This window comes from Nerophis lumbriciformis, linkage group LG25, assembly GCF_033978685.3.
Source record: "Nerophis lumbriciformis linkage group LG25, RoL_Nlum_v2.1, whole genome shotgun sequence".
NCBI classification, from domain to species: domain Eukaryota; kingdom Metazoa; phylum Chordata; class Actinopteri; order Syngnathiformes; family Syngnathidae; genus Nerophis; species Nerophis lumbriciformis.
Genome location: NC_084572.2, coordinates 14,117,501 through 14,142,396, shown reverse-complemented (window position 1 = coordinate 14,142,396; position 24,896 = coordinate 14,117,501). Strand labels below are relative to the sequence as shown.

General features: G+C 38.9%; 2 protein-coding genes and 1 long non-coding RNA gene across 5 annotated transcripts in view; 1 reads left to right on the top strand and 2 right to left on the bottom strand.

The window, feature by feature from the left end:
* LOC133621631 (beta-1,3-galactosyltransferase 1-like) overlaps positions 1-11,616 on the bottom strand; it is a 50,340-nt gene extending 38,724 nt beyond the window's left edge. Inside the window, exon 1 of one of the 2 annotated variants that reach the window (XM_061983840.2) lies at positions 11,478-11,616. In XM_061983840.2, coding sequence (XP_061839824.1) covers positions 11,478-11,527 — 50 coding nt within the window. In that variant the 5' untranslated portion in view covers positions 11,528-11,616. The remainder of the gene's footprint in view (positions 1-11,477) is intronic. The other variant, XM_072916062.1, reaches the window with a different exon arrangement.
* LOC133621630 (uncharacterized) lies at positions 1,075-5,208 on the top strand. Its single transcript, XR_012051163.1, has 3 exons — positions 1,075-1,198; positions 3,928-4,071; positions 4,261-5,208. It is a non-coding gene; the product is annotated as an uncharacterized lncRNA (long non-coding RNA).
* Positions 11,617-19,269: 7,653 nt separating the features above from the next.
* LOC133621633 (zinc finger protein GLIS2-like) overlaps positions 19,270-24,896 on the bottom strand; it is an 85,888-nt gene continuing 80,261 nt past the window's right edge. For both annotated transcript variants that reach the window (XM_061983843.1, XM_061983844.1), the window contains exon 7: positions 19,270-24,155. In XM_061983843.1, the coding sequence (XP_061839827.1) occupies positions 23,482-24,155 (674 nt within the window). In that variant the 3' untranslated portion in view covers positions 19,270-23,481. The remainder of the gene's footprint in view (positions 24,156-24,896) is intronic.

The window sequence follows — 24,896 nt, the reverse complement described above, 5'->3', positions numbered from 1 at the left end:
TTTACATGGGTGAACAACTAAAAAATATTAGGATACTTACCTCTCCAAGTCTAATGTCGCAGGCGTTGCGGTCGTCGTTTCCAAAAACTCTTCTTCTCTTTCGTCTTCTCTTTCTTCTTCTCTTTCTTTTTCTTCTTCGTTTTAGTTTAAGGTAAGCGCAGACAACGTTAAAATATTACGCCACCTACTGTTTTCCGGCTTCTTCTTCTTCTGACGTTAATTGATGGCAAACAACGCGTGATGTCCGCCGCTGTCTGATAGAAAGCGTGAATTTTCTGAATTGCCTTCCTTTGAAAGTTACACAGAGCCAAAAATGGCTATTTTCAGATGGACATATAAGGAGAAAACCAACTGAAATTTGGCACGGCACCCCATGAATCTGTCCAATCATATTTGCTCTTCCTGGAAAACACGCATGCAAATTTAGTGAGCGGATGTGACTTGTTTTCGATTGGAAGAAACAATTCAGCATCGAAGGAATAACGACTGAAAGTAAGTAATACCATTTATTGTTTTTGTTTTGGTATTTAAATTACTTTAACACACACGAGTTATTATTTATTAAACTAATGTAACGTCACTGTGTTACGAAAATAGAGCTATAAATGCCGCACCTTGCTAGAAGCTATGAGGCATCGCAAGTGATAAGCTACACTTTATACATCCCATAGTGAAATAACAATGATAGAAATAAATGTACAGAGAACATTGGAAGTGGAACAATATAAATTACTGAACATACACTGCTTCAACATAATATAGAGTTTTACATTTACAAGAAGTTCCACTGTATATTCCAGCAACCTTTGTCTGTATTTACATAGTATTGGAGTGTTGAAATGACAAAACGAAAACCTGGAAAACGATGAAGAACTGGTAAAGAAGTCGACTCAAATGAACGATCAAGAAGGACTGTACAATTGGTGAGTAGACTGGCATAGTGGTGGTGCATTAAACTGGCAGCAGATACCGTATTTTTCGGACTATAAGTCGCAGTTTTTTTCATAGTTTGGCCGGGCTCCAGTGCGACTTATGTTTTTTTCCTTTTTTATTATGCATTTTGGGCAGGTGCGACTTATACTCCGGTGCGACTTATACTCCGAAAAATACGGTATGTGTGATACTTTATTTTTCTTCCTGCAGTTATCCCGTCCTGCAGCCACCAATGTGAATGTGGAGACTGATGAGCAATGTCTAAGTAAGTTATATGTATATGCGTGTTCTTTGTTTATGTGAATTAGTTCTGATTGAGATTTACAGACCATATAGATGGATAAAAATCTGTCCACAGTTTGTCAGGAACAAGCATGGAAATATTCCTTTTTTTCTTTTTGAAATATGAGTTATCTCAGCATGTGTAATTAATCTTCTTTGAACCTTTCATCTTCAAGTTAAGGCTGGTAGGTAACATCAAGTCATGATTAGGGATGTAACAATATCAAAATTTCATGGTATGATATCGTCACAGTGTTAAAGCCACGGTAAGATATTGTCACAAAAATGTCAAAGTGTGTTAAATGAAGTGGCAGGAATGTTTAGGATAAACACACTTACTGTAATTGAACACAAACATAATGTTCATATGTTGTAGTCCTATTTATTATTATAAACAGGTATTTTAAGTGCAAAGGAATGGTGCAAAATCATCAAGAATTTCAAGTAACACACAGACAAACTAAAACCAAAACTTTCAAATAAGTGTCTTTTAAACTGACATAAACAGTAAACATCCAGTGTAACAAATGTAAAACAACAATGTTTATTCTGCCAAGAAACTATATTGTGTGTCTGGTAAGGTTTTTTTTAATACAACTTGGTATGATTGTGGGTATGATTACTTTTTGAGCACATTCAACAATACTGCGATATTGTTACATCATAGCTATTTAGTTTAGTGCCTTTAATCTTTTAACTTCCTAAGAAACTGTCCTTTGCAGTGGACATTTTTATATTAGTTTGTAGAATACTGATTCTTAAGAGTTAACTAATAATTTGACTTTTAATCATGTAAATACCTCACAAATGGATATTTTCCCTTGATGGCGTCTTGGTTTCACATCAACGATATTTCCCAAGTAACGGTTTTAACATATAACTCATTCTAATATATTACTCATATTCCCTAACTTATTGTAGACATCGTGGTGTGTAGTGTTGGCAAATTTCTTATTTTGTGCATGTCCGCGTTCCTACCGGGCGAATTTCCTCTGGTGAGCTGCAACGGCTCTGGGTCGACTTGGAAATGGTCGGGATAAACGTGGCATGCTTTACCTTGCAGCATTGGCGTTGTTAGGCCTATTTTAAGGGGGCTTTAGCCCCCCTAAAATATTTTTAAGCCCCCCTAAATAATTTGGTGTTTTTTTTTTGTTTTTTTACAAATACATGCCGACATAGTCATTATAAAGTGGCCCGAATATGAGTTTAAATAGATAATCATATAACCTGTTATTATTCACTCAGTTTCCCTTCATTTCGTAGCGTAAGGTAGAGAGCCCCTTTAGTGCATCGGTATCCAATCCATTCCACTTGTTCATATAGAAAATGCCCACATCACTCAAATGCCAGTCCGCATTTTCTCTGCGACCTTGCTTGCGGTCCTGCAGGTGTACGAAGCACATTATCTTCCTTTACAATGAGTGAAGCTGCACGAAACCTTGTGTGTGCAATTGTAAATAATTTAGTGTTTAAGTTTTGTGTTTCTTGTAGAATCTATATAAAGTAATGTACATTAGCCTATTGTTAAAATAATGAAAAAAACATCATTAAATATATTTGTTTTATTGTATTGTTACATTAATAGCTGTGTATTATTATAGGATGGCTTGTTAAACATTTCATAGGATTTTCAGAGGGAGGAAAAACCAAGACATTTAATATAAAATGTAAAATGAATAAATACATAAAAAGAAAAAGAAAAAAAATGGTTAAAAGCCATCGTCCCGGGGAGCATTTCATTTCGTCCCGTGCATTTTTTAAAAATAATAATAATAACAATGAATAATTTCTAAGTCTTTGTTTGCTGTTTGTGAAGTTTTGTGCTTGCGCGTAACGTTCGCTCGCATCCTGTGCATCTCCTGGGGGCTAAGCCCCCCCTGTCCTTAAAAGCTAGTGACGCCCCTGCCTTGCAGTATGCAGACTTTATTTTAGTTTAATCTAACACGGCAGTTATAGGCACAGAAATATTTCACAGCAACAATTCCTCAGATCTACGAAGCACAAATATATATAGAATATAATGTCCCCTGTTTGAACTTTGTTGTCCCACACTGCGCGGGTTAAAGTTAAAGTACCAATGATTGTCACACACACACTAGGTCTGGCGAAATTATTCTCTGCATTTGACCCATCACCCTTGATCACCCCCTGGGAGGTGAGGGGAGCAGTGGGCAGCAGTGGTGGCCGCGCCCGGGAATCATTTTTTGGTGATTATCATGGGAGATCGAGTTTACTTCTCAGATCAGCCCACTTAATATTGTCAGAAAAAAACACACTGACGGGAATTCTCGTTTAATAGCGTCACACATCACGGCATCATTGTGAGAATTTTGAAACCAAAATAACGCAATATTTACAATAATGTTGCATCCCTCGTCAAGATTTTTCCTCATAGGTTTGGTTTGCTGCTGTGTATTTACTAATCATTGGCATTGTTTATCACTGAAGTTCCACACTTTCTTTTTATAGTGCGTGTTGTATTGTGATGAGTTACATTTAATACTGTGGATTGTGTTACCACAAACACAGAAGATATGTAAACATGAACTACAATGCGATCAAGATGTGGGGAAAAAAGTAAATGCATACCATTAGCTGGGTTTGTATAATGTGTTCAATTTATGTCAACTTGCTTCTTGTTTTGCATGTTTTCTTCTTTTCTTTTAATTATTTTAATCTTTAGAGTTTTTTGGTTCCTCTTCTTTGTGTCAGGAGGTAGCAGCAGGGGAACACTGCAGGAGGTGGTGCCTCCTGAAGGAGCCCAAAACACTGCTCTTCAAATGGAACACATCCAACCTCCAGGTGTCCATGCAGGATGTACCACTCTGGAACATCAAGCCTCTCCCTACCTGCCAGGTACACCCACCGTCTTCTGTGTCTGACTAATGTTTTGTTGTGAATTTTGTCACAAAGCATATCCTGCTAAAATATGACAAACTTTTGAGCGTAAGAATGTGAGCGATATGCTGAGATGTTATACGTCTTGCTTTGTGACAAAATGTTATAAAAAACCTTTAATTTATTTTTATTCTATTTTAATTTCAGCACATGAAAATATTTCTACTTTTGACACTATCAAAGACAATGGAAAACCATTTTCCAGATCAGCCCTCATAGATCCTCCTGATGGCCTAACAACTGAACTACATGTCGATGCTGAGTATGATCCATCTCAATCATTTGAGGAATCTCTCCCTGATATGGGAGATTGGATGTACAATGGCGGACATACGTTTAATGAAGGATTTGAAGATAGTTTGAGTGAGGAGTGTGCAGAAGAGTCAAATTTCAAGGACACAACAGACAAACCAATATATGACAATGCATCAGGGCAGCACGGTGGTAGAGGGGTTAGTGCATCTGCCTCACAATACGAAGGTCCTGAGTAGTCCTGAGTTCAATCCCGGGCTCGGGATCTTTCTGTATGGAGTTTGTATGTTACCCCCGTGACTGCGTGGGTTCCCTCCGGGTACTCCGGCTTCCTCCCCCCTCCAAAAACATGCACCTGGGGATAGGTTGATTGGCAACACTAAATTGGCCCTAGTGTGTGAATGTGAGTGTGAATGTTGTCTGTCTATCTGTGTTGGCCCTGCGATGAGGTGGCGACTTGTCCAGGGTGTACCCCGCCTTCCGCCCGATTGTAGCTGAGATAGGCTCCAGCGCCCCCCGCGACCCCGAAGGGAATAAGCGGTAGAAAATGGATGGATGAATGGATGGCATCAGTAACCTTGGCACAGTGCCTTCTGATCATCATGGGTTATGTAAACTGTCATAAAGTCACTGATAAGGCCCGAAGCGATTTGCTGAAAATGTTCAAAATGCTTTGTCCCGATACAAACTGCTTAAACAGGGTGCAGAAGTTCAAAAAAATTTTTTTATCCCGCTCTGCATCATCGCCTATTTTATTACATAAATACTGCAGTAATTGTTTTGGGCCATTAGAAAGTAAACAAATAAAATGCCTGTCTTGTGGGACCAGTGTGTCAGAAGAAAGATCCTCATCCTTTATAGAGGTTCCAATTAAGGCTCAAATAAGGTCATTGTTCCTCAAGTCAGGTTTTCAGGAGAAGCTTAACTTTAGATTAAGTAGAAAGAAGGCAGATGCTAACAACATTGAAGCTATATATGATGCAGAAGTTTACAAACAGCTTGTCGATAGGGGTGGTCCTCTTAGTGACCCTAAAAACATCTCACTTACCTGGAACACCGATGGGGTACCTATTTTCAAATCATCCAAGTTTTCAGTGTGGCCTTTTTATTGTATCAATGAATTGAGCTTCATGGAACGCACAAAAAGAGAAAATATGATATTTGCTGGACTTTGGTATGGGGATTCAAAACCATCCATGGTTACATGTTTGAGACCACTAAGTGACACACTGAGTAAGCTTGTAGGCGATGGAATTATTGTGCAACCTGCAGAGTTGACATCTGAACCTTTTGTGTGTAAAGTGCTCACCATTGCTGGAACATGCGACTTACCTGCTAAAGCATTAGTCCTTAATTCAGTGCAATACAATGGGAAATTTGGAAAGACTGTGAAAACCGGGGAAAGAGGACACGTCCATGTATTTCCATTCCAACATAGAGATCCAAAGGGGCCACTGCGCACCAATGAAAAGTTTGTACTGGATATGAAAATCGCAAATGAAACCAAAACCATTGTCAAAGGCAGTGCCGGCCCAAGCCTCCATGGGGCCCTAAGCAAAATTTGATTTTGGGGCCCTCTATTTCTGCCAATAATATTGATTGTTGATCATTCACACACCTAAACTCATTGCGGCTCTGGCAGTGTTGTTTACATTATCCTATTGTCAGCCTGGCATGTCTTTACAAATGACATGTCATTTATAAAGATATGGGGGTGGCCCAGTTAAGAACATAAATAATACCAATGAATGAACGAATGATGTCCAGAGTGCCACATATGGTTCCTAATCTGAAAATGTAGAAAACATTCAGCTACAAGAGTGGCCTGGGTTTGAACAGTCCAAGTGATAAAGCTTTGTATTTACAGTAAAAGTGTCATCTTGTCTCATCAGTCTTGTACATATTAGTCTTTAATTACTAGTTTATATTTTTAGTTAATTGTTCATATTTAATGTTTACTTTGTACAAAGAGAGCGCAGTCTATTGAAGTTAAATTCCATGTGTGTTAAACATAACTGGACAATAAAGCTGATTCTGATTCACTTTATTATTTTTGGTAACAAAAACCTGAAACAGCAATGTGCAAAAATGTTGACCTAAAATTGTGTTTTTGTACAATAATATATCTTTGATCATTTAGAAATCATCAGTCAGACTCGTACATGCAAAAAATAAAAAATAAGATTTTTTTATTAATTGCTTTTGGGGGCCCCCTGGTGGCCGCGGGGCCCTAAGCAAGCGCTTAGTACGCTTATGCCTTGGGCCGGCTCTGGTCAAAGGGGTAAAGGGTCCCTGTTGCCTGAGATAACTTAAAATGTATAACCTTATCAAAGGCACTGCCATAGATTACATGCACTCAGTCCTCCTCGGAGTAATGGGCCTTTTGATGGTGTTGTGGTTTTCTACAGCGTTTTCTTGTCAGGCCTTCAGCATGGCAAAGAATACCAAAGAAATTGACAGGTGATTTCAGGAAGTCTGTCCTCCATCCTCAACCACATATCCTCGTTCAGTGGCATCTCACAGAATGTTTTTTAAAGCATCTTTTGCTGTTCTATGGACCGGTTATTTTCCGTGGATTTCTTGCAACAATGTACTACAACCACTTCCTTCTACTAAGTGAAGCCATTTTCATTTTGTTAATGGAATCTATATCGACTGAACCGATCCATCATGCAGAAAAACTATTGTGGAATTTTTGTTCTCAAATGGCTACACTCAAATGTACACCTTCTCGTGCACCTGGCAGACGGTGTCATGGCCCTTGGTCCATTATGGACTCATTCATGTTTCGGCTCATACATTGGTACTCAAAATATACCTATGCAGATGGTAAATGCAGTCAAACTTGTGCAGTCTATTCCTGTTATTTCACAAACAATTAAACCAGGGAATGTCATAGCTGAATTTTACAGACATATGACTAAAATGATAGTTTCTGTCAGGAAAACAAATATTTGTCTAGGATTAAACTATATGGAGCATCTAGTGAACTTCTATTGGACACAGTTCACCTCTCTGCATTGCAAATACATGCTGGTCACTGCATCAATTCTGCATCTTTCACAGGGCACAAGTTAAGAGAAATTATGTCACATCAACACATTATGGTAACGGTAATAGAAGAAACAATTTTACAGTTGTTTTTTTTAAATGACAGACAAAGTATGGACAGATTGATTTTTTCTTTACCATAGCACAATCATGTGCCAAATGGGCCCTCGTTCGTGAATTTAAACATGCAGGTTTTTATTTGCTGCAAGATAGTGTAACAAATGGTACATGCAGTCATGTTATTCCCTTATTGGAAACCTCTGCCAGTACAGTAGTATCCTTGGATGACATATTGGGTAAAGTTGTTTTCCTTGACTTCACATCTATGCCTGGCATTGTGTTTGCATTTCATTTCCCAAACACACTTGAACATTTTTAACTAATTAAGAACTGAACTGGCCTAAGAAGCCACAAATCAAATATTTGATCATTGTTATAAATGCTCTGAAAATACACACCGATGTGATGTTGCCGTGGATGCTGTAAAAGTCTGTAAATATGTACTGTATATGGAGTATCATTGTTGATTTAGTTTTTGCATTGTCTGTAATATTTCAGTGGCCAATACATTAAATTTACTTGTTAAATAAAACCACTGTCTTTTTTAATGATTATTTAGGCCTACTACGCTACTGTATTTTAATTAAACATTTAGATCCACTCTTCCCTAAACATTTAGATTTATATATAACATTTAGATTAAATGTAACTTTTAATTTTAGATACAACATTTAGAGTCAACATTTAAGTTAAACTTAAATGTGATGACAATGAGCTAAATGTGAGTAAAATGTGTTGAATGTGAGAAAAGTGAGTTAAATGTGAAAAAATTTTGCTAAATGTGAAAAGTATATCTGCTAGAAAAGTGTGATTGAATTTTTACATTGGGCAGCCCATACTGACAGTCGCTTACACAAATTCAACTTCCAACTATTGAAAACATGTTTGTGGTACATGCTCTAGTAGGGTCTCCCGGTCTCTCTCTCTCACACACACAGTACTTGAGTAGTTTTTCCCTGAATACTTGCCCTTAAATTCCGGACTATAAGCTGATACTTTTTTTCCTAAACTTTGATCCCTGCGTCTTATAGGACGGTGCCGCTATTTTATGGATTTTTCTTAGCTAATGGTGATAACAAGACGTTTTTTTTTTTTTTTTTTTTTAAAGACAAGGTGTTTTATTGTTTGTGCTATGGCATCATCTTTTGGACGAGTTTGGTCACTGCAGGTGCTGCAGTGTCTTTTTTTCTTTCTTTTTAGCAGGTGTGCTTTTTTTCCCCTCTTCTAACCGGAGTGGCATTAAGTCTTCTAGTCGTCTATAGTGTTTCTACTCCTATGGATTCTTCATTCATCACTCCAAGCAACGTTTGTAAGTTTTATAGTATAAGTCAGTGTTTTTCAACCACTGTTCCGCGGCACACCAGTGTGTCGTGAGATACTACAGTCTGGTGTGGCGTGGGAGATTATGTAATTTCACCTATTTGGTTTAAAAATATTTTTTGCAAACCAGTAATTATAGTCTGCAAATGATGTGTTGTTGTTGAGTGTCGGTGCTGTCTAGAGCTCGGCAGAGTAACCGTGTAAAACTCTTCCATATCAGTAGGTGGCAGCCGGTAGCTAATTGCTTTGTAGATGTCGGAAACAGCGGGAGGCAGCGTACAGGTAAAAAGGTATCTAATGCTTAAACCACTAATAAACAAAAGGTGAGTGCCCCTAAGAAAAGGCATTGAAGCTTAGGGAAGGCTATGCAGAACGAAACTAAAACTGAACTGGCTACAAAGTAAACAAAAACAGAATGCTGGACGACAGCAAAGACTTACTGTGGAGCAGAGACAGCGTCCACAATGTACATCCGAACATGACATGACAATCGACGGATAAAAACAACTGAAATATTCTTGATTGCTGAAACAAAGTAGATGCGGGAAATATCGCTCAAGGAAGACATGAAACTGCTACAGGAAAATACCAAAAAAAGAGAAAAAGCCACCAAAATAGGAGCGCAAGACAAGAACTAAAACACTACACACAGGAAAACAGCAAAAAACTCAAAATGAGTCAGGGCGTGATGTGACAGGTTGTGACAGTACACCTACTTTGAGACAAGAGCTATAGTATAGTATAGTTGGTTATGGTTTAAAGTCATATCCAACAATTGCAACAACGACTTTTTAAGGTCAACTGAGTTTTGTTTTTTATTGATTTCTGCTGGTGGTGTGCCTCTGCATTTTGTCAACGCAAAAAATGTGCCTTGGCTCAAAAAAGGTTGAAAAACACTGGTATAAGTGAAGCTGTTTATACTTTCTAAACCATCCCATGTGTGATGTCTGTAGGAGTGTTTTCATGCACATTAGTATGTGCTATCATAATGTAATGATGCTAGCATTAGCTAATATGCTAGCATGTCTGCAAGTGTCTGCGTTAGTATTATTAACTTGCAAGGGCATTCTTTTTGTTTTGTTTTAGTTTCACAAATTTCTCTGTAAACTCACCAAGACATCACCGTGGCGTCATTGAGTCTGTTTAGCTGATTAGAGAGCAAGCTTCCACAGCTCGTGGGTCCATGACGACGACTTCTGTTTTGTTTGATCAGTCGTTATACTGCTGTGTTACAGCCATTGTTTGGAAACATTTATAGAGTTTTTCTGTGTACATAATTCATTTCACAACATATATGTCTGCGGCTTATAGTTGGGTGCCGGAAATTTAGTGGGTGCGGATTTATAGTCCGGAAAATAGCATATTCAAGTAATTATTTGGCTGACTTATAAAGTTTTTTGTTTTTTTTCCTATTATAGAGGTTTATTTGAAATAGGGACAGATGCAAAAACATAGACATCTGAAACAGTTATCCAATGTATGCATCATATCATTGTAGCCAAAGCTAATTTACAACACTTGTCCCCAACAACAACAACAACAACACAGATCCAACATCATTAAAATAAGAAAATAAAAAATGGAATGAGTTGATAATAATGATAATAGTAATAGTACAGACAAAGTGCAAACTAGATAAAAGCCAATAAAAATAATAACAGACAAAGTGCAGACTAGGTAAAAACCAATTAGTAAAAACTAAACATGGGAACACGATTGTTGCTCAACTAGCCATAATTTTGTTTGTTTTTTGAAAGTGACAAGTGCAGGTATACTTTTCAAAGTGTCCGGTAAAGAGTTCCATAGTTGTGGTTCTTTTATTGAAAAGGCAGTCTGGGCAAAAGATGTTCAACGGAATGGAACGCAACAGTTTGAATGTGGATTACCCCACCCATCTCTGTACATAAGCGAATTCCAATGTATGAACTGTAAAATGGGTGTAAGTACGCTGGTCACATGGGCTACGAATAGGGTGCGTGCGTGGATGTAGTATGAAGCCTCCTAAGACCTGAACTGGCAAGGCATGCACGTTTTATTTATTTTGCTCTTTAGAACACTTAAAGAGTATGACAACAAAAAAAAAATCTGAACTTTTGGATGTTTTTTCAGCCGTCTTGAATCTAACATGTAATGTGCTATACTACATTCTATTGTGGTGATGTCCAGGGGGGCCCGGGAGGTTCAGCACTCACCTGTGCAATCCAGTGGATGGGTTGCTGTAGTAAGGACGTGTTTTGTCAAATACACAAAAACGCAGTCTTCATCTTTTCACCTCTCATCAACCTTATTAGCACTAACACTGTGATAAATAAGATGTATCCACATTGCGATTGGTATTGTCGACATTTACCTATCAACCGGCCCGTCGCATTCCCCACATGCACACAGGGGCCAATTTTCACGGGGAAAAAGCCAACAAAACGGGACAAACACTAACCTGACACCTCATTTAGAAAATAGTTAGTAAACACTCTGTGTTCAAATTTGACCTTTGGCTGCTCACGGGTGGGAAAAGCCACGCTGTAATATATTCTTCCACTTCTGGTAATCAAAACAGTTTCTGTGGACCATGGGGAACATTTTGTAGTCCAAATGTAGAACTTTAAACAGTCAAGCAAAGCTGTCATGAATTCTGATATCATATATGCGGGTTGGAAAAAAAAACAAAAACGAGCAATTACCTTTTTAGTCCAGTATTCCTACTCGGACCTTTCCCCCCCTGGTCCTCCATGGTGGTCCTCCCTGTAAACTTGCCTTCTGTCCTTCATTGGAAGTCAGGTGTTTTTCAAGTCAACACAATTCACAGGTAATAACTTGTCAAATGTCACGTCTACACCCAACCCCTCTCTCTCTCTCTCTCTCTCTCTCTCTCTCTCTCTCTCTCTCTCTCTCTCTCTCTCTCTCTCTCTCTCTCTCTTTCTCTCTCTCTCTCTCTCTCTCTCTGCCTACCTCTTTAGGACCACCCTTTCTGGATATGTAAAGATTTGTATTTACAACATTAATAATATATACTGTACATACTATGCAAATATAAAAAAGGGAAGCTTTTGGTAAAACATTTTTTTTGTTGAATTTTTTGTTTGTAATTGGTTTTTAATCTTTATTATTTACTTCAAGTTATTATAGTATGTCTCTATATGCATATTATTTTAATTGTTTTAAATCTCTCTCTCTCTCTCTCTCTCTCTCTCTCTCTCTCTCTCTCTCTCTCTCTCTCTCTCTCTCTCTCTCTCTCTCTCTCTCGCTCACACACACACACACACACACACATTCTTATATTTGTTACCATCTTGAGACCTCCGAAAAATGCCTTCCTCTTTAGGACCACCCTTTCTAGATATATAAAGATTTGCATTTACAACATTAATAATATATACATACTATCCGAATAGAAAAAGGAAGCTTTTGGTAAAACGTTTTTTTTGTTGAATGTTTTGTTTGTAATTGGTTTTTAATCTTTATTATTTACTTCAAGTCATTACAGTATGTCTCTATATGCATATTATTTTAATTGTTTTCAATCTCTCTCTCTCGCTCGCACACACACACACATTCTTATATTTGTTACCGTCTTGAGACCTCCGAATAATGCCTACCCCTTTAGGACCACCCTTTCTGGATATGTAAAGATTTGTATTTACAACATTAATAATATATACATACTATCTGAATATAAAAAAGGGAAGCTTTTGGTAAAACGTTTTTTTTGTTGAATTGTTTGTTCGTAATTGGTTTTTAATCTTTATTATTTACTTCAAGACCCCAAAGGGAATAAGCGGTAGAAAATGGATGGAGGGATGGAAGTTATTACAGTATGTCTCTATATACATATTTTAATTGTTTTAAATCTCTCTCTCTCTCTCTCTCTCTCTCTCTCTCTCTCTCTCTCTCTCTCTCTCTCTCTCTCTCTCTCTCTCTCTCTCTCTCTCTCTCTCTCTCTCGCGCTCTCGCTCGCACACACACACATTCTTGTATTTGTTACCATCTTGAGACCTCCGAAAAATGCCTACCTCTTTAGGACCACCCTTTCTAGATATATAAAGATTTGCATTTACAACATTAATAATATATACATACTATCCGAATATAAAAAAGGGAAGCTTTTGGTAAAACGTTTATTTTGTTGAATTTTTTGTTTGTAATTGGTTTTTAATCTTTATTATTTACTTCAAGTTATTACAGTATGTCTCTATATACATATTAATTTAATTGTTTTCAATCTCTCTCTCTCTCTCTCTCTCTCTGTCTCTCTCTCTCTCTCGCTCACACACACACACACACACACACACACACACACACACACACACACACACACACACACACACACACACAGACACACACACACACACATTCTTATATTTGTTACCATCTTGAGACGTCCGAAAAATGCCTACCCCTTTAGGACCACCCTTTCTGGATATATAAAGATTTGTATTTACAACATTAATAATATATACATACTATGCAAATATAAAAAAAGGGAAGCATTTGGTAAAACGTTTTTTTTTGTTGAATTTTTTGTTTGTAATTGGTTTTTAATCTTTATTATTTACTTCAAGTTATTACAGTATGTCTCTATTTACATATTATTTTAATAATATTTATTGTATTTTTTGTCAATCAACAAGAGATGTGACTCCACTTGTAAAACATAATCTATGCAAAAATTGTGACTAAAGAACCACTGTTCCATGTTATGGAGACCACAAGGAAGTGTTTTAAATGTAGAAAAATATCTTGATATGACCCTTCTACCCGTTAAAGATCTTTTGATCAAATTATGTCAAGGTTGGCAATTAGTATACCTTTTGAAAAACAAGTTATTTTACTAATGTAAAGCTGGGATATCAGTGTGTGTATAAATAGAAAAAAACATTACATGCATATATTTTTGTTTGGTGGAGGGGGTGTTCCTGTGAGTTGTGTGGGATATGAGACTTGGTCAGGGTTGAATTCCAGAACAATTGGACAAGCAACACATCTTCAGTAGTGTGCCCTTGCATCATTGGGTGTTTCGGCCTTCAAACACTATACACCCTCCACAAGGGTGGCCCACCGAAGGATGATCATTCCTCAGCTTGTGTCCCATGCTCAACTGTTCCCGAAATTCACCCTGTTACACTGCTGTTTTCGGGGCACAACCGGGGTCCTTCCGCTTGAGCCAAATCCACTGGCTGCTTCTTTCAGCTGCCTCTGAGTCTGCTCTGATGGTCCTCCGCAGAGCCTGACCATGGCTGCCGAGTTCCCTCAGCAGTCGGTTGGTAGACGACGCCACAAATCCTCTGCATCCCACTTCAACTGGATAGACTTTGGTGTTCCAGCCACGCTGCCTCGCTTCTTTTGCTAGCTCTGAGTAGCGCAGCTTCTTACGTTCATAGGCCTCCTCCAAGGAGTTCTCCCATTGGACAAGCCCTTCGCCAAGCCTTGGGTATTCCTTGCTTCTGCCACACTACCCTCATGAGTTTCCACAGAAAGCGTAGTACATCCGGTGCGTTCTTGTAGAGCTTATATGTGACTCCGTTAGGTCCCGGAGCCAATGCTGCTCTGTGTTCTGTGACTGTGTTCTCTACTTCTTTCCATTTCGGAGGGCTAGTGTCCAGGTTGAATACAGGTGGTTGAATTGGTGGGATGTCAGGTGGGATGACTATCTGCTCCTGCCTTTTCGAGTCGTGGTGAACCTTTTCCAGGTGTTGCTCCAGTTCCCGCGTTGATGTTTTCATGGTTCTGCTTTCAAGTAGATTAATAATTCAATTTCTACCACTTGTCATTAATAATTTTGACAAAATAATAGAATGATAAACGACACAATATGTTATTGCATACGTCAGCAGCTAAATTAGGAGCCTTTGTTTGCCTACTTACTACTAAAAGACATGTTGTCTTGTATGTTCACTATTTTATTTAAGGACAAACTTGCAATAATAAACATATGTTTAATGAACTCTAATATCAAAAATGCAATTTTTTGTGGTCCCCTTAATTTAGAAAAGTACCGAAAAGTATTGAAATCATTTTGGTACCGGTACCAAAATATTGGTATCGGGACAACACTAGACTGAAGTTTATTTAGACATTTGAGCAAAAATAGCAAAAGTTTTTGAAGGTAAGTCCAATCAGCTGGTTAAATGTGGGAGTAACAATGGCATTTTTGTTAGGAAGAATTGTGTTGCTTTTTGTGTACCCTTGCCTTTTTAGATCATTTAAGGAACAGACAAGATAAAATGTTTTAAAAATGAATAGCGCAGGTCAAAAAAAAAAGCATTGTGCACTCACGTCCTCATTTGTTGACTTCAGTTCCCATCTTTGATGTCTGAACATTTGAGGAAACTCTGGTTTTATTTGGAAGAACAAGGGGAAGTACTACACAACAGAGCAGCTTTAACTTTTGGGTTCTTGTGTTGCTCGCTAACTAACCAAGCCTTTCGTCTTCCTGTCAACATGGTGATAACTTGGAATATTTGCCTGGGAGTGTATCAACATTTTGTCAACTTTTATTAGACTAAGTACCCACTCGGCTGTTATCTTTACTGCTGCATGGGAGAAGTTAGTAAGCCTATCTCTGAAACAGAGCAAAGTATTGTTCTCTCTCGGAACATTTCGTGTTGGTTAGGAGGACTGGTTCCTCAAAACTTATTTGATTATTACCGTTGCTTTTACCAACACGCTGATAGCTTTTTTTTTTTAAGTAGAAGTCAAGGAAAACATTTTATATGATTTTCTTAAATGTTTTTTTTTCCTAGGGCTGTACTTTGACTATACTTTGACAATATATCCTAGAAGTTAAAATGTTTAATATGTAACTAAAGTAGACACAATAACCATTTTTATAAAGCTTATCTAATTAAATGTAGAATTGACTAATATTGTTGTAAATCAATTAATGTATTAAATTTATGGTAATTGTTCGGCGACAGTCCTCTTCAGAGCTAGATCAGCCCGCCGGCTTTGTTTTGATTCACATTGATTTCTGTTTCCATAGCAGCGCACGTCTGACTTCTGGTAACAAATGTGTGTTCCTACTTCCAGAATCAAACACAAGTGTGTTTTCTACTAATGACAGACTTGATAACAGACAGCGAAGACGACTACTTTTGGACAAATGAGGATTTACAACCTTATTATTTTGAAGTTAAATATGCTGCTGCTTATAGAAGCAAGCATGAAGGAAGAGTGAGAGCGGGATGAAAGCAATGTCGATGCTATAAATATAGAACTTGGAGCCAAGCTATTTCGACATAAATGGATTGCTTACCCAAAATCAACATAAAACGTCCCCGGCCAGCTGGACCAGACACACAACTGTACATCGAGTGACTCACTTTAATAATGATCAGAATACACGCTGCACGCCATGCGTGTTAGTACAACTACAGTACATACGCTGTCTGGCTAGATCAGCAGTGTACAAACAAAACATGAAATGTGGGCTAATACTTTACAGATACTGTGATATGATTGTTCATGTTTTTCAGTCAGTACGTCTTGGTGTCTTATCGCAGTGTTGTGCATTACAAACTCAAATGCCTTTTGTGTTATTGTAGAAGCTAGCTTATCACTTTCCGTAGCGAGCTTTTACGGCTAATACCGAAGCATGCCGAGAAAAATAGTTCCTCAGTGTTGGCTCTTACAATACCAACGTCGCTACAGCTTGGTTATTATACGGGTTACAGAACGTTAATGAAGTAATGTTGATGGTTTTTGAATTCATTTTTAAACTGATTTAGAGTTAGAATTGATTGCTCCCATTAGATGGATTGTTAGCCACCTAAAACAAGTCGATTTGTATATGCTAGAAAACAAACAAAAACAAAAACCTTTTGTCTTCTTGTCCCTCATTAGGATTGTGAACGATGGGCAAAATTTCCAAAAAAAGTGCAGTTCCCCTTTAAAAGTGCTACCCACAGTATTGGAGTGTGGACCAGAGTTCCCTCCCTTCTCCCTCCCTCGTGTACATACATGTAAACTAGAGATGCGCGGTTTGCGGACACAACCGCGGAGTCCGCGGATAAACCGCGGGTCGGGCGGGTAAAAATAGATTTTAAATAGATGCGGGCGGTTGGCGGTTAAACCAATTCGGAAATATATATACATAGTTAAATGTTGTTACCCACATACGAAAAACGAGCAGCACTCTTTGAAACAGTCAATTATTCATCAGGCACCGCGTCCCAGCAACAAGTGGCGCAAGTGAGCGCTCCTTCAGCGCAGCAGGGCGCATTTTAGAGGCCAGGCGCTCTCGCATGAATCCTGGCACTGTAGATGCCATTTTATTCCTGCATAGTGCTAACAAAAAAAAAAGTAAGTAGACATACGGTTGGATATGTTAAACGAATTAGTCTACGTTACCTATAGGCTATCCCAAATAAGTCCATGTCTAACCTATATTGAGTTCGGTCAGCTAAATAATTTTGATGGTTACGTGTTGTTTGGGCGCACTACAATGCAAAGGAATTAAGGCAATTGCGTTGTTTATTGTGTTTTTTTTCTATTCGAGATATACTACTATCTGTGAATAATTATTTGGCCTCGCTTTCAAGTGAAGCTCATCTCCGATTGGCGACAATGTAAGGCTATTTAGCCTGCTTTGTTTGTCGCGACCGTCTATTTTCGTTATAATTCAAGTTTGATGATAAAGTGCAGTCTGATGGGTTTGATTTCCCCCCTTCAGCTATTTGCCTTGGCCAATAAGTTGCAGGTAATTTATTATTATTATTTATTTAATTTATTTTTGTTTAAATAGAGATGACATACATATGTTATTGTATAATTTAAGTTTGTGCGCGTGATTGACAGCCTAAGGCTTATGAGGCACATTTTTTATTTATTTTTTTATTTCAACTTAAAAACGTATGAGCCTATGCCTACAACATAGGCTATGTGTTTATCTTTATTTTCCTGTCTGTCGTTGACAATGGAGATTGTCTGATATTTTTTCATGGCTGCAGATTAATCAATAAAGGTTCATCTTTGTCGCGAAATTGTTCACTGTTTCACTGTGCACCCCGCCCTCGTCCCTATTTGAGCATTATAACGTTAACAAGTTAATATTCATTGAAATCAATTCAGAACATTTTTTTTACCTAACGAAAATATAGGCCTAGTCTTTCTAAAATATTTTTTTAACTTCTTAAAAGCCTCGTTCTGCTTGCTGCAACTGCACAAACAAAGTGTGAGGAACGCACTCCTGATCTGAGGGCATTGGCAACAATAGTCAACACTTTCTTAATGGAAATGACAATAATATTATAATAATGATAAATGATATTATCACGCATTAATATCTCTTAGCCCCTAATGCGTGGCCAAGAGATATTAATGCGTGGCACGCATTGAATGTCTCTGCTAATTGGATCAGTCTCCTTTCTTTAACAGGTAAAAGCTTTATAACCTCACTAATGCCTTGCATCGTCTATATTAGATATATAACAACGGGCGGATGGCGGGCGGGTGTGGTTTTGATAAAATGTTGGTTCGGGTGGATGGCGGATGGTTGACGACTTTTGTGATGCGGTTGCGGATGAAATAATTGCCTATCCGCGCATCTCTAATGTAAACCTTCCCATATTAAATTATATTCCATAAACCTGTCTGTTCTACAAACTTCACATAAACAATTCTGGTTGCTGCTTAATACCCCTTTTGAGAGTAACCTCCTTCTGTCCATGTCTTCAAACTTCTTACCTTAGTTTTTTTCCTTTCTCTACAGTATTTGCCACAATGAATGATTGCATGTTCCACTGACTCTATACCTCATTGCAGCAGCCACATACTCATGTTGGGTGTTTACTTACCAGGTGTTTATTCAATCTGGTGTGTCCTAATCTAATGCGGGATATAATTCCTTCCACTCTTGTGCGCCCCCTTACAGTTCTTCCCACTCCTACTGGGTTTTGTATCGCATGTAAGTGTCTTACTGTTGTACTCGTGTCCCAATGTGATTGCCAATCATTTAAAAGATTTCCTTTAATTCATGATTTTGCCTTTGTCTGACTGAGAGGTGCCTTTCTGAGCTGCTCTAGCATGCCTGCTTTGCCAGCTGATCTGCCAATTCATTGCACTTGTTTGCCTTTTTAGGAACCTTATGCCGGTTTTCACCCTCTCATATATATCATTAACAATATCTCGTCAGCTTTGCGAGCTAAAATTTTGAATAGAAATTAACGCTGAAGGTTTCTGCATCAACACTGAAGAGCCACACACAAGTGTCTAGTGCAGGGGTCAGCAACCCAAAATGTTGAAAGAGCCATATTGGACCGGGAAAAAAAAATAAAAATCTGTCTGGAGCCGGAACTTTTCCCTGATAAAGAAGAAAAATGGTTTCACATAAAAGTGGATTTTTTTTTTTATAATGGTGGGTGATTAATATTCTACTTTGGGCCCCAATTTAGCCAGGGGCCTTGTGTTTACCCCAGTGGTTTAAACATAAACGAAGCATCAACTTCTTAAACATCATTTAGAAAACACAAGACACAATTCTTTTATTTGGTCTTTTATTGACATTACGTCATCGTCAAAAAGGTCACAGTGGCCCTGATGCACAAATCGCATCTGTTGTCAGTTATAGCAATTTCAGTTCCCGAAATAGACAGAATAAAAAATAAGTTTTAATGCAATGATACAAATGATACATACACTTGTTCGGGAACACAAGGCACTCGTTGAGATAGTGATTGACATGTTGGAGATAGCGATCGTAGATATAACAACATAACAGGCCTCATGTTGGCCAATGTCGACACTTGAAAGCAGTTGAAAGGCTTTTTTGCTTACCAAGTAAATATCTTTTTTTTTTTTTTTTTGTATTACTTCAAAGAAAAAAATGGTCTGAAACAAGTCTGGATAAATCAAACAGGCGAGACATGTTTGTAGACCTTTCGGAACACACTCCTTGTATTGTTGCTCCATCATCAAACCTCCAGGAGGAGATAAGGCAGGTCCTGAGGGGACCTTTGTCTGTGGATAATTAACATGCAAAGTAACCTGGCACAAAAAAAAAAAAAAGCTGCATTCTAGTGTCGGGGTTTTTTTTTGTCCTGCGACTGTAAACGTCACACTGTCCACAACGGCGAGAGTAATGAATAGAATGCATGAGACATATAGTTTCATGTAGGGTTTGAATCCCAAAAACGCAAGAGTTCAAAGTCGACTTCTTAAAGGTCCCATATTACACTATTAAATTTTGTTGGCCCACAATAGTGGATTTGAAAATTTGGTGGAGGAGGAATTATGGTGCGGGGTTGTTTTTCAGGAGTGTGTCTCAGGTGTCTGTCGCTTTTTTGCTAATGAGCTGTGTCTCCCAAGAAGCGCTATTGTGCACTTTTTACAGACACACTGTTACTTTTGTTGCTGTATGTAAAAACGGTGCCGCTGAAGTGGCAGCTCTGTGCTTTTTTTTTTGTGTTCTTTAATGTTTCCCTCGTTTTTTTCATGTGTTTACCTTTTGGCTTAAACCAGTTATTTCCAAATAAATGCCAGGCACGGCATGTGTCACCCGGGGGAACATGCTTTATCAGTATCATGCGTCCGTCACACCCTGCTTTGAAAAGCTGTGCATTACAAAACGTGCTAATTAAAGTTAAAGTACCAATGATTGTCACACACACACTAGGTGTGGTGAAATGTGTCCTCTGCATTTGACCCATCCCCTTGTTCACCCCCTGGGAGGTGAGGGGAGCAGTGGGCAGCAGCGGTGGCCGCGTCCGGGGAATCATTTTTGGTGATTTAACCCCCAATTCCAACCCTTGGTAATGGGTCCAATTTTTATAGTCTTTGGTATGACTCGGCCGGGGTTGGAACTCACAACCTACCGATCTCAGGGCAGACACTCTAATTGTAGCCCTTCATCCTGACTTCTTCATTTTGATTTAAAAAAAATCTGCACCATTTTTTTTTTAATAAAAACTGTTGTTTTATAGGTTATAGTGTGTTATATATTGTGCTTCTGAGTTAATGTTGTGATCAACTAGAATGTGTTATTATTAATTAACTTTATTTCATTTTCATGTTTCATTATCGGCCAACACTTTTTTCTGTAATAAACAAGGACTGAATTTTGTTTTCAATTACTTTAAGTCTTTTCTGTTACAGACTAAAAAACAATGTTAATAAAGTTATTCTTTGGTCTGAGTTCATCTTTCTTTCTTTTTTGTTTTCTTTAATGTTAAGGATACAATGTGATGCAGAGGTGTACTTATAACAATTTTATAGACAAATTACATTATTTATAGTCACGGTGGAGAGTTAGGAGGGGAAGCAAAATGTTTTCTTCTTCCTGGGGGCGGTGGCGTAAAAGAAAAGAAAACCCTTTGGGGTTACTTTTGTGACTTGCACTACTTTTGATTCTTTTTTGTGGACTCGCATTAGTTCCCCACTGTGGGATCAATAAAAGTATACCCTATCCCAGGGGTCGGGAACCTTTTTGGCTGAGAGAGCCATGAAAGCCAAATATTTTAAAATGTATTTCCGTGAGAGCCATATAATATTTTTTAACACTGAATACAACTAAATGCGTGCATTTTTAAGTAAGACCAACATTTTTAGAGTATAATAAGTATCTCAATCTTTTTAATAACATTGTTATTCTGAAGCTAACCAATAAAAAAATGAAATACTTCTTACCATTAATGCGACTTCTTGAACAGGTGCGGTAGAAAACGGATGGATGGATTAAAATGCATGAGAATGTTTTATATTTTGAACGTTATTTTTAACACTGATTGCCAGCTGATTTATTCATTACTTATCGTGTTAAGCAATGTCAGCTAAGATTTATCTGAGAGCCAGATGCAGTCATCAAAAGAACCACATCTGGCTCGAGAGCCATAGGTTCCCTACCCCTGCCCTCTCCTAATAGATGCCATAACTTCCTAAGAACCAGCGTCCTCTGCAGTGGACATTTGTGTATCGTGGCTGGGTTTTTCCACCCAAAATGTGTACTTTTGGCCAAAGAAAAGACCAAAAGACAGCAAATGTCCATTGAAGAGGACACTGGTTCTCAGAAGGATGTATCACATTAAGGGATAGGACAGGAGGGCACAAACGTTAGCATGTTTGCTGAAGAAAAACAACATGTTCAAACATGCAGCTCCCACTGACGGATAGTTGGCAGAGCTATATTTTAAGATATGTAGCAAAGCCTACCTTTTTATTTTATTTGTATTTATTTTTTTACAAATCGGTCCTCTGCAAATTGGTGGGCATAATCACTTCTTGGGCTTAGATGTATTTGTATCACGTTTTGTGCTCATAAACGGACTATGGGGACACACTGTTAAAGTACCTCTGATAGTCGCACACACGCTACATGTGGTCAAATTACCCTCTGCATTTGACCCATCCCCTTGTTCCACCCCCTGGGAGGTGAGGGGAGCAGTGAGCAGCAGCGGTGGCCATGCTTAGGAATAATTTTGGGTGATTTTGTCCACCTAAGGACACAACACCACTACACCCAAAGACAATGGGCATATACACCCCCCCTGTTGCGAGTTGTTGTGATTAAATGTAACATGTTTATGTGTGCTATGGCAAATGAGGTTTTTTCCCTTGGACTCAGTCTGGACCCCCTCCCGAGGGTCCAGTCTTTGACTGGTATTTTTTGCTCTTCCCCCCTTTCCCAATATCACCTTTTTCCCACCTTTTTTGAGGAGCGCCGTAAGTGGCTGATCCTTTGGCGGTCCTGTTCTTGTCTCCCTGTAACGTATGTCTGCTCTTAGTGGGACTGTGCCGAAAATGTAATTTCAGTTCTTATGTGTCTTGTACATGTTGAAGAATGGACAATAATAAAGGAACCTGATCCTGATTTAATGTCATAAAGTCAATTTTGCATAATAGGGGACCTTTAAACTCTTATAATCCACTGTATGGACAAATGTATCGGGACACCTGGCAGGAAGAAAATATGGAGCTTCCACAAAATTTGGGCTTGTCAGTGAATATTTTCCAGGTCACTGATGTCAAAAGTGTTTTGGTTATCGAGAGGTGAAGTTCTTCCACACCAAACCCACCTGAGCGTACAAAAAATGTCCTGATGACACCAACCAGGTGTGTGGCAATATTTTTGTCCATTTGTTGCCATATCAAAAAGAATCAATTTAAAACAACATTTTTACACTGTACTTGCTGTCCTTGATAGATACACACTAAGTAGAGCCTAATAGTCCACTAACAGTTTAGTCCTTCATATGATACGTTAAATGATGATGTCGTATTTCCTTGTAGCCCCCCACTGTGCTTTTCCTCCCATTTATGGATCATAAAAAAGTGAATATAGGTGAGCAAAAGCATCAGTGGGGTTTGTCAAACTGATTGATTGTCCGCTGCAACACATATAACGTGGTGAATGTACATAGGAGACAAAATAAAGGAATTTTTCTTTTTGTTTCTAACGGGATAAAGTGCAACTTTTAACATTAAAAACTGACCGGCTTGTTTTGTTTGTAGCGCCCTTTGACCCCTAATGGATGCAGACGTCCTAAACAAACATTTCATTTATGACTCATTCAGTGGTCACCTTGTATGGCTTCAGGATCGGTCACACTTTATATCAAAATGTTACAAATTGTAAAAAGTGAACCCTTTTTAAGCAGTTCAATGACTGATTTTGAGTTACTTATTTTGACTTGGAATTATACCTGTGGGTTGAACATTAAATATAATGTCACTTAAGACCACCTTCGAGGACCCACTCTAGCTGACCACGGTTGGTTTAAGCAGGAGAGCTCTAGGGGGGACGACCACCCAGGACAGGGGATCCCTCGGTCCTGGCCCCATCCCCGCAGAGAGGTTCAGAACCTCCCCCTCCCTCTCCCTCTCCCTGTCGGACTCGCCCTCATCGGCCTCGCCGTTTGCCCCCCGACCTCCGGTGCGCCCCACCCTTCCCAGAGCGCCCAACCCCAACATGGACGCCGCCGTAAGTCCGAAGTGGAAAAGAGGCGAGTCGGCGAGTCCGAGCGGGCCCATGGCGCCCCTTGCCCCCACGGAGAAGAGCGGAGCGCGAGGGTGGCATAGTACCGACAGAGGCAGCGATGTCCCCAGACCCCCCAGGAGGGCTGCTGCCGCCGATGTTCCAGGAAGGATGACCTGCCCTCTCCCTGCGGAGGGAGGATCCACTGCACACTGACCACCGTGACGAGCACCCAGCCCCGGCCTGCTGGGGGCGCTCTGCTCTTGGCTCACAAAGTGCCCGTGGGCTTTGATGTGCTTGCGTAGCGAGCTGGGATCGGTGTACCGCTTCAGGCAACCCGCCATCTTGCAGCAGTACGGCTTGTCCACGTAATGTGTGCGGGTGTGCTTGAAGCGGTCGCTGGAGTTGGAGTATCGCTTGCTGCAGCCCTCGTACGGACAGACGTATGGTTTCTCACCTGGAGGGGAAAGATTATATACAGTTAGACCGCAACTCTATCAACTTTATACCAACCGAACCCCAATTATACTTGAAAAAGGATTAAATGTAGAGATGTCCGATAATATCGGCTTGTATTATCGGGCGATAAATGCGTTAAAATGTAATATCGGAAATTATCGGTATCGTTTTTTTATTATCGGTATCGTTTTTTTATTATCGGTATTGTTTTTATTTTTATTTTTATTTTATTTTTTTTATTAAATCAACATAAAAAACACAAGATACACTTACAATTAGTGCACCAACCCAAAAAACCTCCCTCCCCCATTTACACTCATTCACACAAAAGGGTTGTATCTTTCTGTTATTAATATTCTGGTTCCTACATTATATATGTGGCGACTTGTCCAGAGTGTACCCCGCCTTCCGCCCGGTTGTAGCTGAGATAGGCTCCAGCGCCCCCCGCGACCCCAAAAGGGAATAAGCGGTAGAAAATGGATGGATGGATGGATATATCAATACAGTCCGTAAGCACGCATGATTGTGCGTGCTGCTGGTCCACTAATAGTACTAACTTTTAACAGTTAATTTTACTCATTTTCATTAATTACTAGTTTCAATGTAACTGTTTTTATATTGTTTTACTTTCTTTTGTATTCAAGAAAATGTTTTTAATTTATTTATCTTATTTTATTGTATTATTATTTTTTTAAAGTACCTTATCTTCACCATACCTGGTTGTCCAAATTAGGCATAA